Source organism: Aythya marila (genome assembly GCF_965140915.1).
Source record: "Aythya marila genome assembly, chromosome: 2".
NCBI lineage: Eukaryota > Metazoa > Chordata > Aves > Anseriformes > Anatidae > Aythya > Aythya marila.
In genome coordinates this window covers 14,766,297-14,786,383 of record NC_139043.1, presented here as the reverse complement: position 1 = coordinate 14,786,383, position 20,087 = coordinate 14,766,297, and the positions used below count along the sequence as shown (strand labels likewise).

General features: G+C 37.0%; 1 protein-coding gene across 9 annotated transcripts in view; it reads right to left on the bottom strand.

Annotated features, from left to right (window-relative positions):
• Positions 1 to 20,087, bottom strand: part of PARD3 (par-3 family cell polarity regulator) — a 447,831-nt gene that overhangs the window by 216,108 nt on the left and 211,636 nt on the right. For all 9 annotated transcript variants that reach the window (XM_082753473.1, XM_082753470.1, XM_082753468.1 and 6 more), the window contains 2 exons: positions 6,651 to 6,742; positions 3,580 to 3,663 (listed from right to left, as the gene is read on the bottom strand). In XM_082753473.1, the coding sequence (XP_082609599.1) occupies positions 3,580 to 3,663; positions 6,651 to 6,742 (176 nt within the window). The remainder of the gene's footprint in view (positions 1 to 3,579; positions 3,664 to 6,650; positions 6,743 to 20,087) is intronic.

The window sequence follows — 20,087 nt, the reverse complement described above, 5'->3', positions numbered from 1 at the left end:
GAGATCAGACAAAGAAAGCCTTGAGTTCAGCTAAGAGAATGAGGGAATGGTACATTCGCTCCACAGGAATCTTTTCCCAATGCATATGAAAACCATAGCTACTTCTGAGACTTAAAAGGCTGGAAATGCAGAAGAAATAAATGGAGATGCAGGTAACACATACCCACTAGACGATCAAATACAACATGATTGTTAGAATATCACCTTGAAAGCTTGTTAGAATATCACCTTGAATATTCCTGACATTAAGGAATGTCAGCATAGACAATAGGCAGTAGATGTGACTTTAGGGTTTTTGTGTCTTGAGGAAAAGAATAAAACTTTTACAGTGAAATATAAACTGCTTCGTAAGTTCTAGACAGTGAAGGGCACTTCTACTAAAAGAAAAAAAAAAAAAAAAAGAAAAAATCAAAAACCCATAGAGCAGAAAAATGTGGAAGAATTTTCTAGCACAGGGACTGTGTATACATTAATTTTATAATAAAACTTTTTTTCTTAATTAAATCAGTTAAATTTATGATATAAACTGGCAAAAAGTAAGAAAATGCAGACTCTTAGTTTTCCCATCCTTCTAAGACTTCTTTAATATTTTTAGGACATTCAGGATATATAATCTAAAAATACAGACTAAATATTTTTAGCTGCCACGTTTTAGATTTTATCATGGATTCCATGGCATGTTTTGATAGGAAGGACAGCAGGCAAAGCCCCACAAATTCACAGCTCTGAATCAAAATAATATGTCTGGTATTTATTAATGGAAGTTCTTTCAAAGTTTTTTCAGGTGAATAGTAAAATCTTTTTCTGTTCCAGTAACGCAAACTTCACAATAGTCTTGGGACTATGGAGCTTTCCCCACTGCTACTCACAGAGATTTCTGATGTTATCTCATATATTCCTTGTGTCAGCTGAACCTCTTCCCAAAGAAAGATATGGCACCATTTCAGAAGTGCAGCAATGGTTTAGAGCTCAAGAAAATTTCAAAGTCTCATAAAAGTAGAAGAGGCCATATAACAGTAAATCATGCTATAATATGCATCAACATAACTTCTTCCATCAGTCAGGATTGCTCAAATGTTAAATTCTTAACAGACCGAGTGCTTGCTGTCCTCTCTGAGCACCTACTTTCTTCTGTAAAATGAAGGACAGACTGATGCTAACAGCAATTCTTCACAGATTTAGATAATTTTTTCCCTTTCTGCTTTCATCTCGTTGTTCTCCTTCTTTTCCTCCTTGTTCTTCTCTTTAGGTAAACACTTTCCTGTTTACATCCTGTTCTTTCTTTCTGCTTTCATTTTTCATGCCTTATATTCTGCTTGAGACTGAACTTACACCATTACAAAAAGCAAGCTGATTTTGCAAACAGAACTTTAATCTTGAAAAATTTCACAACCATAAGGTGATGAATATGTATACCCCTCCTCTCTTTTGACAAGGTGAATAAACTGTTACCCAAAGCATATGGTCAAAAGGGCCAATAAAGGACAGATGTATTTGTAGAAGTAAAAACAGAGGAATAATAGGCAAATATATCCATAAAAGAAAGTGTTGACCACGTCTGGATAAATCAATAGAATATTTCCCAGAGAATAACGGAGAGGGTTTTTTTTTATTCTTTCATAAAAAATAACGTTTTTTCCAGGAGTAGGAATAATCAGTAGCATCTCCATAAATGAGGCAGAGATCTTTACAAATTTTGTTCAAAATCATGAGCCAATACAGAAGACAGATTCTTACTCCAAACTGAAGCCTACCACAAAAGACCATGAAAGAAACAAATATTTCCTCAAAATAAGCAAAAGACATAGTTGTGGCACATACTTTTTAAAGGTTTAGGGTGTTTGCTTTTTGGGGGGGAAAGAGGGAGAACTGTATTAGTATGTTTTTACACTTTTGAAAGTAAATTATTATTTTAATAACCATTGCTTGTTAAAGTAACATTTTCAAAAGAGAATGAAAGGAACTGGAAGAACTGAAAACACAGCATAACCGTAACTGAACACCAAACAAATATGAAACATGGTGGGCCAGTGTAAAAAGCTATACGCTAGGTTATACGATACATCTGATCTTTTCTTTTTTGACATTGCTGATCAAAGTCTTTTATCGACTTTGGTTTTGTATATTTAGGTTTCTAATGAGTAGATCCCCTGCTCAAGTAAGATTGCTCAGTGCAGCACAGAGAAGTGGCTTTGCAGCCATAGGATGGACAAAGAGCAGCCATGTGCTGGAGTGAGAAAGAAGTGGGCAGAAGAGCATCCCTGCCAAGCATCTGCTCTCCCTCTGAATCTAGCAAAAGTAAAACCAAGTGTCTATTATTTGTTCAAAAGAGATGGGGGCCCAGCAGTGGGAAAAAAAAAAAATAAGAAAAAAAATAAGAAAAAGAACACACCAAGTCCTCCAAAATTGAAGATAGATGTATTCCCTTCCCTCCCCACACTGCAAGCAGGCAGCTGGAGAAAATGCCTTTGTTCTCACTGAAAGCATGTAGGGACGTGAGTACAGCTGGCAGTAAAGCAGCAGCACAACAGCAGTGTTTATAATCAATACTGAGCAATGACCTCTCCTTTTCCTTCCATTACTACATACAAAGTATAGGAGAAATGCTCTGGAAGCAGAGAGGTCCTCTCCACCTCTGGCTGCTCCTCCACATTTTCAAGACACGAACACAAGTTTCTCCCCCCAGCATTTTTTTCAGTTCAGAGCAGACAAAGCTCGCTAGAGCAGCAGACACACAGCTGTCCCCAAATGAGGGAGGAAGCTGGAGACATCTGCAGTGAGAGCAGAAACGTCAAGCCAGGTCAGAGTGCTTGCTGACCCTGCACCAAAATAAAATTTGCTTATACTTGTGATAAATAATTTTTTTCAACACACTTAAAAGCTTCAAACCCACCGCTAATTACTATGAAAGTTAAGCTATTTTTCTGAGACTGTTAGTGTTTTGATTAAAGGCACTAAATGCCAAATCTCTGCTTTACCAAAGCATTAGAGATGATGCATACTTTCCCCAAAATGATTTTGATTTTTTAAAGTAGAAGATTTTCTTTGTACTCTTCATAAACATTACAGCTTGTGAGTTAATGCAAACAGGTTCATCTTCCCCAAAACCAGAATGTTTCAACTGTTTTTGCAACTTCATTTTAACCCCAACACATGGGACAATACTAAATATCAGAAGTATGATAATTGGTTTTTATTCCACTCTTACCAAACACAGACACAGGAAGCCTTGGGTTTAGACTGTTGTTCTTTTTGAAAATGTGGCTATAAACAGTCAGTGGGGAAATGTTGCCTAAATATCCACCTGAACTAAAGGAGCAGATTATAATTTGTAAGAGTCCAAAAGGAAACATCCTCATAGTTCAGTTTCCCAAGGGACCACACGACAACCTTGCAATTCCAACTCATTTTAAGCAGAGCCTTTACATTACAGAGTACAGTCAGTAAACTTGCATTTCTGCCTTTCTTAAAAAAGTTCAATATTTCACATAAGTCAAAGGCACACAATACAAGAATTAACATAACTAAGATAAAATACAGCAAGTTATGATTCAATTAAAATCCTACACGATACGTTACCTTCCACCTCGGGCACTGAAAGGCACTACATGGATTCCCAAAGGCCCACCGTCGTTGGAGACTTCTACGAGCTTTACCATATCACTGTGAGACAACGATGAATGAGGGAATGTGAACATGTACCGTGAATGAACCAAAAAACCCCACACAAACACACACAGAAAAACAAAAATGCTCCAGAAATTAAGTCATGGTGATGAAAGCATTATTGAATACTACATACCTGAATACTAATCTGATGGCATGAAAGGAGATCAATCAGCAAAAACAGTTCAATTAATAAAATAAGTGAAAAATCAAAGCAACTGATAATTAGTTTACTCTATAAAAATAGGTATCATCATCACATGAATGTTGTTTTATTTCTTCCTTATTCTGAAGTTAAATGTAACTGTTTGTAGTGCCGAGCAGAAACATCTTAAATACCACATACAATTTTTTCCCCTAAAGCCTAAACCCTAATCATAGTACTAGCGTGCTTTATTTGCTTATTGTAGAGAGACCCCATTCCAAGCCATAATATTTGTCTTTACAAAAATACCCTTTAATTAAGTAAGAATTATTTAATTCATAATTGTTTAAATTCTTCTGGTTTTACAATGCATTTATTTGCTTTATTGTGTTTCCATATATTTTATTGAAAGCTTGCTGTATCTGTATTTCCTTACGAGGCAAAGTTTCCACAGTAGGATTTAGCTATAACATTCGAAACAACCACATGTCCTCCTGAAACAGCCATCCAGCTAGTTTTCAATTATACCTTTTGCTGTAAAGAGGGAAAAATCAAAAGAGGAAAGTACAGGTTCAGAAAAGATCTGCAAAGATTCTACAAATAGATTTGGACCAAATCTTCTGGTGAGTTTGAAACATGCACACAGCTGGAAAGGTGGAGTATAGCCCAGAGACCCTAAAGAGTTATAAATACCCAGATGAGAAAATAATACACGAAGGCCAAACCTCTTAGCAAATCTGGAAGAGACAGATCTGAACAAAAGCCACAATCTAAATTTTTGGATTATGCCTCTCTCTAGTATTACATACTTTTCCCATATTTCCTGGCCCAATACATACATATGTATTATACATACACACATTTTTGAGAAGTTTGTTTTTAATAAGCATACAAATCAAACTCAATCTAGAAATGGAGCAAGACCAATGCCCTCTGATAGCAGTAAAAGATTTTCTACTTCCTTCAATAGGCTCTTGATGATATGGTGGCCCATCACAAAAGCTTGCCATGCTTAATCTGGAATCTGAGAATAACCAGACCACATTTTGTTAGGAAGTCAACAAAAATCCTGTAATCCAGTTTGTTCTACATTTGTTCCACTTTTTTTTTTTTTTTTTTTTTTAATATTCTTAAGGTAGGCCTCACATTTGTTTTATGCCCCAATTTAGGTCTGGTTTTGACTCATTTTTGAAATGACACAATGGAATTTCTCTATCCCTGTTACCATTGTTTAGCTCAATAAAGTATTGAAAGTGTAGGAGAGCTGAGAGACAGCAGCCAGAAAAGTATTATTCTTCAGCTCCCAATAAACTTTTTAAGACTGATAGCATTACAGCACTTGGTAATGTTTCCTGTCCTCGTTTCTGCACAGGCTGAATTCATTTCTTTCTCACTGTTCATTAACGCTAAATTTTTGTTAACTTTCATGCAAATCAGCTCACAGGAAACAAGCGAAGTCTCTCACCCCAAAAAGGTCTACGAAAATGCATCTACTGTTGGTTTGCCTGTGGCCCCCTATGATCATTTTTTCTGACTTTCCTGAGAAAAACTGAGAGCTAAGGAAGAGAACAAGTAAAATCCATGGGATTCACTTGGAAATGTCCTAAGGGGAAAACCTGCTTAAACAAAAGAACATCAGTTTTTATAAGCAGACTGCACCATTTAACTTGTCCTGTTGCTTGAGCCACTATCCTTCCTTTTTTCCAATATATGCACTAGGCCTACATACTCATTTTTCTTCTACTGTTTTTCTTACAAAACTCCGTTCCAAATTCAAATGTTAAGCTCTGTAAAATGGAAAATGAAAAGGAATGATCCCTTCCTACGAGATATTGTTTCAATCCTGCTTCTCACACAGATTTTCTCATGACTTCGAGCCAAGTACTTCAAACAAACACACAAAGTATGATATCAAAACAGAGAAGAATGAAGCAGCATATGATGAAAAGCCAGTGAGTTAGTTAAAAGCAACACCAAGAAGCATTCAATTTGACAGAAGTTCTGTAAACTCTATTTAGCAGGCAGCATTTTGAATTTACAATTGCTTTTGCAAATGGAATGGAGTAAAACTCAGTGTGTATTGCTTAATAGATGTCACTATGATCTTTATCTAACATTTAACCCCCCTGTACCTAATTTGTAAGTTAATTCAGAAGTAATATGAGCAAAAGATTTATTTTTATTTCAAAATTAATTCTAATCAATTTTAAAGGTCTAATTTAAGGGTAGAAGAGATTTTCTCATTAATTCCATAGTGAGGTATGGTTCAGTTCTGTGCGATGAAATGTTTGCTGTATCTTGTAATGAAATAAAATATCCTTTATTGAATTTTAAAAAATAGGAATTTCCCAGTCCTAAACAACATAAGTTTTGATCCATTCAGAAATTATAAGCATTTGACTATGTAACTTATGAGACCCCACATACATCTGTCTTTTGAGCAGACTGCGAACTGCTGACAGGTATTAAGAATTTCCTCTTTGAAATTCTTTCCTGTTGATTTATTTGTGCTAGCACTGACCCTATTCCTTCTGCCAAGTTTTCTGAGTTCCATCACATAAGCATCTTCTCTGAAGCAGAAAATCAGCAGTTAGCATCAGCACTTAGAAACGCCAAGCGTCCAGTGTGCATCCTTGAGACAGGCTTTTTTAAAGCGCTTAAAGACTGCCTTGAAAGGGTGCATGGAGAAAACTGCATAAAAACAAAACTACATATGACCTAAAAAAGGCTGTCCTGCTTGCTTAAGAATAGTATAACTCATATTATTCTGAGTTTTTTGCTAGTCTGTGTTCAGCCCCAAGACTCATCATTAAAACAATGTGTTCTGCCAGTAACTTACTCCAGGGAAAAATTGGTCGCGTTTTCCAAACCAGTGTCTGCATGTCCAACAGGCTCAACTCTGCTGTTGTCCTCCTCTGTTCGATCCTCATCCTAGACAGTAAATAAAAAATAAAGAAATGAAGAAAATTAAATCTAGCTTCAATAGTTTCACTTATTGTAATAATGCCATTTTCCCATTTTTAAATGAAGGCAGTCTCCGCAGTGACAGCAGAAATGAGTGCTGCCACAACTACGAAAAATCTTTTCTGTTGCTACCTGAAACTGCTGTAAATTGTTTTCATCACTTTACACTTTTTTGTAATGATATTTACAGTTTAGTCCGTTTTATATCTTAACTTTGCTGCATGTGTAAAATCAATGCTTCAGAAGCTATCAGAGGCAGTATTTTTTTGAAGGCACACAAGTTAAGACAGAAAAGCATCCAACAGCCAGCAGTGTGGGTGCAAACTCCTTCAGAGCTCTCTCCAGGAAGGTTACTGGGAACTCCAACAAAGACGCAAGGCAGCTCACTGAGGTTCCTTTGCAAAGTTAAGAACAGTAGAAGAAACTGTGGCTCGTGTAATTCTATAAAGTACCAAGACCTCTTTAAACATTTTATCGCAGCCCATTATTAATGGCATGCCAGGAATGGCTGACATCAAAGAGTTACATGAGGCTTTAATGCTAACCAATTGATTTTGTTTTTAATTTGACTTTCCAAAAAGTACATGCATTATTCACCGAATGTATAATTTTCATGTCAAAGTCGGGAATGCTGTACGTACAAATTTAGGCCAGGGTAATTCAAGGACTACCAGTAAGATGACCGACAACCATTCCTATTATGGCTATGTTACTCATTATAAGCTTATGGTTTTAATTACCTGTATGACCAAGGAGAAAATATGACAAAGTGTGAGCGGTAGGATTCAAACACAGACTGAGATTCTAGAGTCAGAGCAATCAAGTCAATAAAATAATAAGCGATAGGTTATGAGTTCAGCACACAGTGTCAGACAATATATTAAATTATTGAAGAGATATTAAAGCAAGGCAGAGGCAGTTGGTAATGTCCAATTGACATTTCCACTGAGAGTCTGCAAAAGCAGGAGGCTGGCTACAGCAGGCTTCCATGAGCTGTAGATATGCCTTATGCATCCTGGATAGCAGCACGCTGCATGAAGCCGAGCTACTTGAAGATTGATGATCCTGTGTTTTGAGAGGCTTTAATATGCACTTCTTCGTCATCTATCTCTGTTAAGCACTAGGCAAGTAATACATTTCAAAGGTTAACCAGCATCTTGAACCTACCTAGAACTACATTATGAACGCAAACAAGAACTCAAAATAAAATATTTCCATATAGCAGAAGTTGCTTATAAACCCACTATAAATGATAACCCATAAAATTCATAAATATGTCATAAGCTAATGTTTATACTTCTGTATTTACTGATTTCAGGTGAAGTTCCATATGTACAACTGAGTACAAGGAATAAAGGTTAAAATTAAATAAATATTCAAATCTTCATTGCAATTATAAGGTTACATACAGTTTGGGTGGAGAAAAAAAAAAAAAAAATGAAAGAAACAGATGATAGGGAAACCAGAATATTTGCAGTAGTTTCCCATTACAAAGAAGTGTTTCACCCTGTTTCCTACAGCATCTTACAGAACCTTGTTGTGGGTTTCTTGGTTTGAAGTTAGGGACACTGGTGATTATAGAGACCTATGTAAGTATTTATTTTGCAGTGGAGTTATTACCTGTAAGTCTAAAATCAGAGTTGCTGAAAAAATACAATTTCGTATCTCAGCTATATTAAGAAGCCAACCCAAATGTTATTTTCTTAATGCAGCGTTTTTGGCAATTTTCTTTGTGCAGGCTTTTCAAGCAAACACACAATTCATATGTACACATTTAAGAAAAACTGAAATAACATCCTACAGGGATACACCCCCACTAACAACAACAACAACAAGACTGGCTTTGTATTGTGTCATTTTAGCAAACACGTCGATGTATTTGCCATATAAGCATCATTCATCTAGTACTTCTTGGGTCCTACGTTGTAGCACCCTTCAAACCCATATGTTTCCCTTGACTATTTTAAAGTGTCTGTATGTGTGCAAACTTCCTCTTGTCCTACTTAGTTTTGGGGGTCTTCCTTTGGACTTGCTCTTGACAGACCCAATCCTGGGGTCCTCCTTTGGTGTTTGGTATGCACAGCAGAGTTACAGCCCAGTGTGCACAACAGACTTGATAGCATCCCTGCTCTCATTCCCAGAGCCTCCTAATTATTGGCTCGTATTAAACCATTCCACTCTTTGCATTTTCTATCTCTTCAAGAGGTTTCTTCTGCCACAGCAGAAGCACCCCCTGCCTGACCCAGGATGAAGACCACAGCCAACTTACCTGCCTGCTGCTAGAGCCTATCTTTTAAAATTAGGATGTGACACATCAAAATCTGCAAACCACAAGCTATCTGGCACGACCACATTTAGCTTTGTGCCTTTCTTTCGAGAATTATAAACACAGTCAGTTTTGGACCAGACACACTGTCAGTTATCCAAGCAATTAAGAAAAAGCGGCTCCCACTTGCCTGTGTCTGGCTTCTCCCGGGCAGCAGACAGATCTGTATCAACAACATGTATGTGCCTGTAAATAGGTGCTCAGAGGAGGAATCACAGCCCTAACTAAAGTACTGCCATAATCAACAGATGCATGATGTATCCTTTTAAAAATCTTTAATATTACAGTAATCAGGCACTCTTTTCTTCTCAAAATAACACAGATTTTGATTTACATTGAAGTGAATGGAGAGAAAAATTGGACACCTGCAGAGGGATTTGACTTAAAATTCTGATTTACTACGAAAAGTAACTAGCTGTGAAAATCTCTGCATCTAGCAATTATTTCTTTATTTGGAAAGTAGTTTTCTTTTGAAAGGCAAATTCCACCTGTACGTGCTATCACAAGGTAAACCAAGGAAAAGGACATTTAGAAGAGCAAGAAAGATTCTCAGAGCCCAGATAGATATTATTGCAGACATTTTTCAGAAATAGGTGATTTGAGCAAACTCCTAAGGTTTCTTTATCTCTATGCATCACCAATACCTGTTATATCAAAAGGTACAGTTTCTCATGAAATTAACAAGCAGCCACTAAAGACAGTGATTTATTTTTCCAAAATTGAAATAAAGTAAATAAAGGTAATTTCATTTTTAGAGCACCAAGATAAATTTAAAGCACCTTTTCCAATGTACTTCTATGTACCTAATGCGTTCAGTACAAAATGCCATCAGTTCCCTTTCGCCGTGAACTGAGGTGACTCACCCAGAGCCACCAGAGTCTTGCTGTGCCACAAGACTCGGATGCAACTTTCCATAAAGCTCATATGCCATATATTTAGGCTACTAAGACAGAGGTTAAACAATATATTTATGACCTTGAACAATGGCTTTAAAAAAAAATCTTAATAATAATAATAATAATAATAATAATAATAATAATAATAATAATAATAATAATAATAAAGTAGGTTAAGAGAATTAGGGATTTCAAAGACTTATTCCTACTTTAAGCTGCATCTGTCCAAAACTGCTGTCTTATAACAGTTAATACTTCCAGCAATGAAGTCACCACCGGTCACTTCTTTATTTTCAAACAAGCACTCTTCCACACATCTGTGCTGTTTTATGCAATTCTTATGGCCTCTCCAAAAACATAAGCAAATCTATTTCATTTTACTTCTTCACCTTCCCTTCTGAAGCTCTTCTTTTGACAAGTACCTGCAGAAAATTCAACAGCAGCTATGGAGTCTGAATAAAGTTAGCCCTTCACTTATATTTCTCCACATTTCACTGGTGCATTCTTCACCTCCAGGCAGGTAGGTGCTGCCACATCTACTTCAGCCACATACAATGGGAAACAGGCTCTAAGACATGTAAGGGTTATGTATACATACGTCTTCTCTGAACACTTAAAGCCCAGATCTCTAATTTGATAGCAAGTTCTCCATTCTATCAATAACCAAAAGAAGGGAGTGAAAGTTGTGTTTTTTCTTCCCCCAATTCAGAGTGAAACAAGAACTATTTCATTGTCGTTCAGAAAGTGATTGGATATTTTAGTGACAGGGGCAAGAAAAGAGTAAAAAGAAAAAGAGTAGCTCTGTTTTCAAGTGGTTTGAACACCGTAGAGGAAGGCCTGCAATGCTGACTAGAGTAAGAGGAAAAAAACTGAACAGTCACTTGTTATGCAAACAGCAACTGTCTCGTGCACTGAACAAATCCAAGATAACATTAAAGGAAGGGGAGCTGTACGTGAAGATTTTCACAGTATGTCCATGGAGCTGTGCTAAGGTTTCGCTACCAATCTCCTTTCTGCACGTTTTCCTTGTTCACTTCTGCAACCTACAGCATTAAATTCATTACTCTGGCTTCTGCACCTCCAATTACAGGCTCCCTCTGCCAAGCCTGTGCCTTCCTACCCTGATTTTCCTGTTAACTTACACTTAATTTAGACAGCTTAATCCTCCACCTTGTCAGAAGGGGCGTTCAGTATCCAGGCCTGGCCGCAGCCCATAGCAGACGCCAGCCAACATCACCGCCATCCCAGCTGCACCACCACATCCGTGTGAGGGAACAAGAAAGCTTTGGGCAGCCTCATCAGCCTGCGGTGGCAAAGACTTGAAGGTTTTCAGTGAGAAGAGAATACCTGGGAAATTTAGCTGTAAGCTGTAGTAAATCTGTTCTCACTGTACACAAAGCAATTTTTTCTCCAACTCGACAACAAGATGAGTTGTTGTTAACAGCTCAACAACAAGATGGGTTGACATGGGTACACGAGGGCTATACAATAAACAGTCTTTTACAACATAATTAAACCCATTTTGTATTTTTAGTAGTCTGCACAGTAACTGCAGAGAAGTATTTTCACGTGGGTTGGCTGGTCTCATCACACAGCACTTTCAGCTTTTCTCCTAGCGTTATCAACAGAAAGCAGGGTCCTGAAATGGCGAGGAATTGCCACCATTAGGGCAAACAGGCAGAGCTGCCAGCGTGAACAGCGTATGATAAATGTGTCTGACATACACACCTCTACAAATAGAAGCCTTGCAATACACGGCCTCTGTGTTTTGGGAGGAGCAGTCCAGCCTGTTTGTTTTCTAACATTTATGTTTTAAATCCTAGTGTAGTGAACTCAAGCATCGTGAATACTGAACAAAAAAGAACAGTATAAAACTTCAACAGATACTTCAGATTTTAATGTAGAGAAGGATACATTATCAATAAAGAAAAGCTCCCAAAAGACCGCATACCAGTATTTTTTCCTCAGCTGGGACACAACAAAAACAATGCTTATGTTATTAAAACATGCCCTTCCCTTCATCTTCCCCCTTTTATTCTCTTGCTCTTCTCTGTAATGATTATGGAAGAAGAGACCATATTTGCTATTAGTCTCCTGGCAGCCACATTTTATAAATGTTTGTTTGGTCCTTGCAACATAAAGTAGGTTCTCTCTCTGTATGATCAGGCTTGATAGGAAACAGCTCCTAAGGGACCTATTTCCTCTGTCTTAACTAGCACAAATATACCAGCATCAGGCTTTTGTGCTAATGTTCTCACTTCTTGATTAACTGGCCAAATCTCCAGAGAAGGGCAATTTTCAATCAAATCTGAAGAACGGTTACAAAGATCACATGGGGAAAAAACAAAAGTTATTGAATAAAAAGTAGGGTTTCTCCCTCTTGCACACAAACATATACATGCACCTATAATTAGATAAGAGCTTTGTGTAATCCACAGCAGTTCTATACGAGGTGCACTGCTATTATCAGCAACCCAGGGAGAGAGAAGAGAGGGAGAAACCTTATATTAAATCATCATCCACTTAAAACACAAAACAACAAAATCAGCTGATTTTTTTTTTTTTTATAGAGATTATTCTTATAACATGTCAGTCAATCCTGTGTTGTTCACACCCTTGTGCAGCAGGGTCACCCCACAATTGGAAATGGCAATATTCACATAGTTTCTATATGCCTCACTACTCCAAAATGAAATTTGCCTTGCACAGTCAAATCACTAAATAGATATCACATAGACACAGAGTAGCACAGAATGGAAGGGATTTCCTGGGTCTCCTGATGAATATCAAATTCATCCCCTGCTATCACAAGCAATCATCTCTTATTTCCCATTTAATAAACGGATCAAGCTGAGCCTTAAAACTGCCTGGCTTCACGATGGCATGATTTCTATTGCAAAATGCCTTAGAAGGAAATGTTTATACAGGTATAAGAGAGATGTATTTTATTTGTTTTTGTCCAAAAGAAACAAAACACCAGATAGCGAAGATAATTAGTTTGATACAACCTCCCTTTGACAAGCTTGTACAACACTTGATTCAGTTTTGACTAACTACCATTTCATTTCATGCCTAATGACTTGTCTTAAAACATGTATTTAAAGTCTTGTAATACTAAAAAAAACTGGACAAGCCCTGAAGTACCTCAATTATTTTGTAACATGTATTTGTTTAGAGGTTTACTGAAGTCCTGGGGGGCCCTTTGGGGCTCAAAAATCTGTGATATCTCACTGAAGTCATATTCACCTATTCTGTAACAATTACACCATGTACATTTCTATAACACATATAGCAATAATAACTACAGAAGCACAACACAAATAATGCTTACCATTTAAAGTAGCTTTCACTAAAAAACCCTTTCAGTGATTATACACAGCTGTCTGTTAATTCTTTTTTATAAATGGTGGTGCAGACAGCACTGACATACACGAGAGCCCTCAAAGAGTTTTAGTGGGTTAGACAAAAGGTTTTCTCACTAGAGAATTTAACTTGAGGTATATTGCTGATTTACTTCTTTAGAGTAAAAAATAAATAAATAACAAATCTGTAGCAAAATATGTCTTATGGATGTTTGCCTCCACTATTGTACATTATTAAAATTCTTAAATTTAAAAATGAACAGAAAGTTTGCAGCAAAAATTTTAGTTTGATGGAGCATTCGCCAAATCCTCCCGTGCTCCTCAATAAAAAGCATACAAACAGAAATGAGAACCAGACAAACATGAATAGGCACTGAGCAACCCTGCCAAGCACCAGCTCTGCAGCACACACTGCAGGCTGCCCTCTGACCTTCCTGTGGCACAGCCAGCCCATCGTACCTGCTGCTGTGGCTCTTTCTCTAAAGAAAGGGGCTTTACCATGACCCTACAGTGATACCTCAGGAACAAGCATTAAGAAATGCATTAAACTCTTTTTTGTCATTGTTACTGATCAAACATGTTAGCATGAATTAATGTTGCTAAACGGTCTATGCCTACCATCAGAGAAAGAATATTGCAAAATTAAAGATTTTGCAAATACTGAAGTAACTCAGCAAAACTGTACAAGGGAAAGGGCACAAAATGGAATCAGACAAAGAAAATGGCTAAAGCATTGCTAATTCTCAAATGTAAACTAAAAGATGGGAGATTTAGATTAGATATTAGGAGGAAATCCTTCACTCAGAGGGTGGTGAGGCACTGGCACAGGCTCCCCAGAGAAGCTGTGGATGCCCCATCCATGGAGCTAAGGCCAGGCTGGACGAGGCTTTGGCCAATCTGATCTGGTGGGAGGTGACCCTGCTCATGGCAGAGGGGTTAGAACTAGATGACCTTCATGGTTCACCTTCCAACCCAAGCCATTCTGTGATTCTATGATTTCTCAGTGTGCACTGTAATTATATTTCATAAACTGCATTCAACATTTGGGTGAAAACTACATTAGTATTCCCTTTACCAAGCAGCATCCTGCTCTACAACATTTCAGTGATGTCTCCAGGACTACTGGCAGTGCAAGGTGCTTGGCAGAGTGAGAAGGTATGCTGTAATCTACTAATTTATTTTTACTGTAATTTGATAGCTACTGTAACAAATTCATAAAGCACGGTTCCTCTACGGATGACAAGTATCAAGTGGATAAAAAAGATGTGTAGTTCTTCCAACCAGACCATATTTAAGGGACTTTTCAAAGAAGACTAGTGCTATTGTAGCACAGGAACTATTTTGTGATATGTCATTTTGCAGCAGCTCTAATCCCACAAATAATATGTACTGTCATAATAGTCAGAGCATATTAGAAAATATTATAATTCAATGCTCTGAATTTCTGTTCACTTATAAATGGGTAAATTGTTCCCAAATTTAAACTTATAACATCTTGATAGTCTATTTATTATATCAAAGACAGACTCAGGATGAAGAGAACATTGTGTCTTTTCTCAACTTCTGCACTGTTTTGCTAAACTATAGTGTCAAAAATCACTTAAAAGCGTGTTTCATTAGTAGTATGTTGGGGATAATACTCCAGTTTTGCAAAACAGCTTTGAGATTTTGGATAAGGTACTTCTAAAAGCAATACCATTAAAACAGATCTTAAATGTCTCAGCAGCATTTTAGGATGTTGAGCCACAAAACGCCTCTTCTTGCTGGAAGATACCAGATGAGCTTCACCTCTTCGTTCTCTGATCACCAGCTAACATTTGCAGTTCACAACCTATTTTTTAAGCTTTTTGTTAGATGCAAAGCATCTGAAGGATTACAAAATTCAAGACATTTCATTACCTAATTGATTTGTGAGACAGTTCACTTACAGAGCAACCTGTAAGCAAAAACGCCCAGCCAAGGTTGGGTATGACCTGATGGGCATTTCAGTGCCAATAGTGCCGCCTATTGGTGAGCCCACTGAAATGAGGTTTTAGAAAGCAGTCTGATGATAGAAAGTCAACCAAAAGGTTAGATGGAAGCAGAAAGTACTACTCTCTCCTGAGGTAAATATTTGAAATATGTAAAATGTGGAATATTAACTTTCAATATTAACTAAAGCATCTAAAGAGCTTTTGAAGATCTGATCAATAACAAATTATAGAAATTTGCACTGTATCAGAAAGAGACATACTTATCTTATAGATCTATGTAAAACTGTATCAAATTACCTCAGATTGATTGTTGTCCTAAAAATAAAATGGGTTCATTTCATGTAACTGCCTGGTTACAGTTTTTATTCTGGTTTCTGTTTTCTCTCAGGATTCAAAACATATCTATAGAATAAAAGTTTCACAGACGAAAGTCTATATTCTTTGTTTGTTTTAAATAAGCCTTATCTACCGGCTATTTCCATGTTTGAATCTCTGAAATTTTATACTTTTTCTGTATGATTCACAGACTGACACAGAGACCACCAAGATCAGTGTAAAGCAAATACTAGAGTTCATATTAAAGACAGATTCAAAGTCATACTTTGACGTCGAAGTCATAGGAAATATTTTTAATTGAAATAGTTATCACCGTTATTTGAAACAAGGCTGCAATTATAGGTCAGCATGTAATCAAATTCCCCTGGAAAACTTAGCCCAAAGGCCAGGCCTCATTTTGTGCAGGCTCTTTTATCACCTACCTTGATTAACACAAGGATTACCTCATGTACAGAGACATCCCGGCATGGTGAGCCAACATGAATGTGGCACTTGTCATGTAACAAATCCTCTTTTGATTTATGGCATCCCATGCCATTTATTTTATCTTTCCTCATGCTAATACATACATATGTATCTATGAACCTACATATCTACGAACCTATGTATCTATGTACCATCACCACCTCTGAGTAACTCACAAGACCTACATATACAGAAAAAAATCACCCCTGCATTGGCAGAAGGTACTTCATTTGAACTATTTCATGACGGGAGTGATTTTTTTTATAGCATGATGTACTGTTTTCTTTAAGAACTTGAGTTCTTCTGCCTCCACAATTCCATGTGCGATTTCATGACCAGCAAACAACAAAAACATTCATTTTACATGGAGAAGTTGACATTTCTAGAAAGAAGAAGAAAAAAAAAAAAACCACAACACTACAATATACCTCTAACACAGGGAGTTACTATGGCATCCAGGAAACAAATCTACGTATTTGTTAGGTTCTAAATATATATACATATTTAGAAGGCCACAACAATAATGACAGTATTTTGTTCTTGAAGAAGAAATAAGGTACTCTGCATGGGTACAACGACAGTGTGTTTGTTTTTTCTGTTGAGTAGTCTGAAGTAGGTCAGGTTAGGCATGTCCATTAGTTCTCCTAAAAATAGAGCCACACTGAGTTCACCTGCTTGTAACTAATGTAGAACAACAGAATTTTAAATACTTTTTCCTTTAATCTGACAAGTTAGCTTATTCTGTATGTAATTAAAAAAAAAAAAAAAAAAAGTCATTAAATCCTGTGTGATTTTTAAAAGCCAAAAAAATGACAATGAATATATGAAACTGGGACACAGTTTTTTCCCCTGCAGAAAAATAAATGTCCATGCCTCCACCTATAAGTTTAGAGATCTGAAAGATTTCTGCAGAGATGTATTATAGATGAGTCACATAGTTTCCCCTTGATATTGAGACAAAGGAAAGGAGAAAATTCTGCATAAATCATTTCACATTTTCCCTGTAATGTTCCTGAATATATTACTATTCACCTCACCTTTTCAAAGACCATGATTTTCATCCTTCTGAGGATTTTTTTTTTAAGACACAAAAAGCATTTCTTATTTAGCAACTTGAATTTGTCATTAGGCAATTTTCAAACAGGTCTCATAGCTCTTTTATCCTTATTCATTTCTTTTTTTCTTTTTTTAATCTGAAATAGTCCCTTGTTGCTTGATTTGCAGATCTGTATCAGCATGCAAGGATTTCACTAGCTTCAGCTAAGTACAGAACAGTTCGATCCCCTTGAGTACTGAACGTAGAGTCAATTTAGAGGCAAACTAAAAGAGTAGCACTCTGTTCTCTGTCACACAAAACATCACTTTACTCACATGGGCATTTTAATAACAAAATTCGATTCTGGATATTTTTCTCAGCATGCCACAAGACTGTTAAGAGATGACATCAGACTGTTTATTAAAGAGTTTGCTTTTTAAAAAGGCTATTAAAATACAATAAATGTTTACCAAGACGATAAAAGTCCTGACATCAGTGGAAGTTTAAAGTTGGCATGTATTCTTAACTTTGAATTTCATCTAATTTAGGAAACCTAACTTTCAAAGGTTTAGCTTTTGTGTTACTAAAAATCACCCAGTTAACTTAGCCCAAAGAGTTGGAAAAACATAATTATATGATTTTATCATTTTGCTTAAAGGAAAGTACATGGTTCTCCTCTCATTTATAGGGATTTGTTGTTAGTTCTAATTTGCTAGGATTTGGTAACAAATAGTTTTGATTCTTGACTTTTTTTAAAGTCAAAATGCAAATTGTCATTGCTGCAATGAAACAATACCCATGCATCTGTATTAAAGGTCTTCTGTGTTTAAAAAAAAAAACAAACAAACAAAAAAAAAAACAGGCAAGACCCCAGAGGCCAGCACAGCTCCTCAGGGGCATGGCCATGCAGCAGAAGAGAGCCAAAGCATCAACCCCCTGCAACAGTGTGGGGTGCTCGGCCTCACTGCAGAAGCACAGGGCATGCAAGCCTGCTCTCCCAGTCTCTTAGGTGCTGGGCAAAATTTTAGTCATGAGATTTTACCATTTGCAGTTTCATCTTGTACTTCTCTTTTCCAGAACAGCAGAGTAGCATGCCACTTTTAGCATTCCACCTCATCCTTCACCTAGAAACTCCACTAAAATTTTTTCAGTTGGGCTTCTGTGTTACACTGAAGCTTTTTTTTTTTTTTTTTTTTTTGGTCTTTTGCACTACGTGGATTTTACCTAAGGCACCAAACAAATTCACTATTTTAATAACGGAAAATACTATAGCATTTTTCACTTTCTTTGCTCAATTTGTTTTGCTGAAGTCAACATGAAAAACAATTTCAAACTTCTCAGTAAATGCTTCATTTACGAATGCTCCATTTCAAGTGCCTACAGGGTTACAATCTGGTCTATGACAATTTTATTAATTTTTTAATCAAAAGCATTAAATCAAAACTAAAATAAATAGTACTCAGTACTTCTGTAGTGCCTTCCAGCACAGTATGGCAAAAGCACTTTGTGGACAATAATGACTTTAGCTTCATTGCACCCTCCGGATGCAAATTAAAAGTTATTCTCAATTTTCTTCTTCTTTCGAGGAAACTGAGGCACAGAAGATTCCTTTCTATCTTTTTCAGGCTCATTTCCAGCCTTAGATGTTTTCAGTTTGAGGTCATCTCTTTGAGATAGCCAGAGCCTTATCTTCAGAAAAATACAAAATATTCACCAGTACCACTGGAGTCAACCAACAAGGACAGAAGCTGAAATGGCACTTTGAAAGTAAAATAGCCCTAGGGAAATTTCTGAAAACAACAAGAAACATCTAGATTCTTCATGTCAGACAATGAAGTCATTGACTGGTCAGGTTAGCACACAGCTTTCACAAAGGAGGCTGGTGACTAGAGAGATAGATATTGGGAAAAGTACAAGCTCTCTCTGAGCAGTGGGGTCCTAATATGAGCCCAGCATGCAAATTGCTCTCTGTCACGCAAAGCTCTTACAAAACACGTGATGAAGATGGAGATGCAATATTTTCAGGCAATTGTATTTCCATTGTGTTGTTCATAATAACATCTCAGCCTCCTGATGCTTTGTTAAGCTGTGAGGTCAGTGCAAACCACAGGCTCTGCTGAAAGAGGCAGACTCATTTCTTCCCCTCCCCAGCTGGTCATCCTCATCCCTGGATCCCTCTGTCCACCTTCTTCTTTCTGCTTATTCAAGCATTTGTGTCACTAGACAAAAGGTCTAAATTAAAATTAATGTTTTAATAAAAACAATTTTAATTGGTTACGTTTCCCCGGCTGATCCAGTTCAGTCTAATTAACAGTCTCATAAAAGCTTACAAAGACACAAGGGAGGAAGCAAAGCACGGCCAAGACTGCTTCTCTTGTGAACAGGGACTTAAAATATCTCTAGCAGTGTGGCCTCAGACCTTTGTTTGGAGGCATACCGTTCATCTGCTGTTTAGCGTATAGCTCAAAGTACCCTCCCACATCCAGTAACTTGCACTGCTCTATGCCAAATCTCATCCCTCTCCCACTGCCTCCTCCTAAATCCTACTCATTTGCAACTAATCTAAATAATTGTGTCCCTTTTACTGAAGTTGCCATCTCAGCACTTACCGTCTTCAAAACAAGCATGCTTTCCAGGAATAAATCCCTCTTGCCCTTGTATACTGCTGACCTATTTTCCATAATGTGTTTTCCTCTTTCACGATTTCTAATTTACAGCAGAATTTCATTTGTCACCACAGAACTATTTATCTAAACAACTTCACACAGATTACTCAGATTCCACCATCTTCCTTAGACAACATCAAATTAAGACAGAGACACCACAAGGCTTTTGAGTGCCATCTCCTGAGTTCATTAAAAAATAAGAGATGCATAAACAGAAGGGGGGAGGGAGAGAAGGAAGCAACACATTTAGTG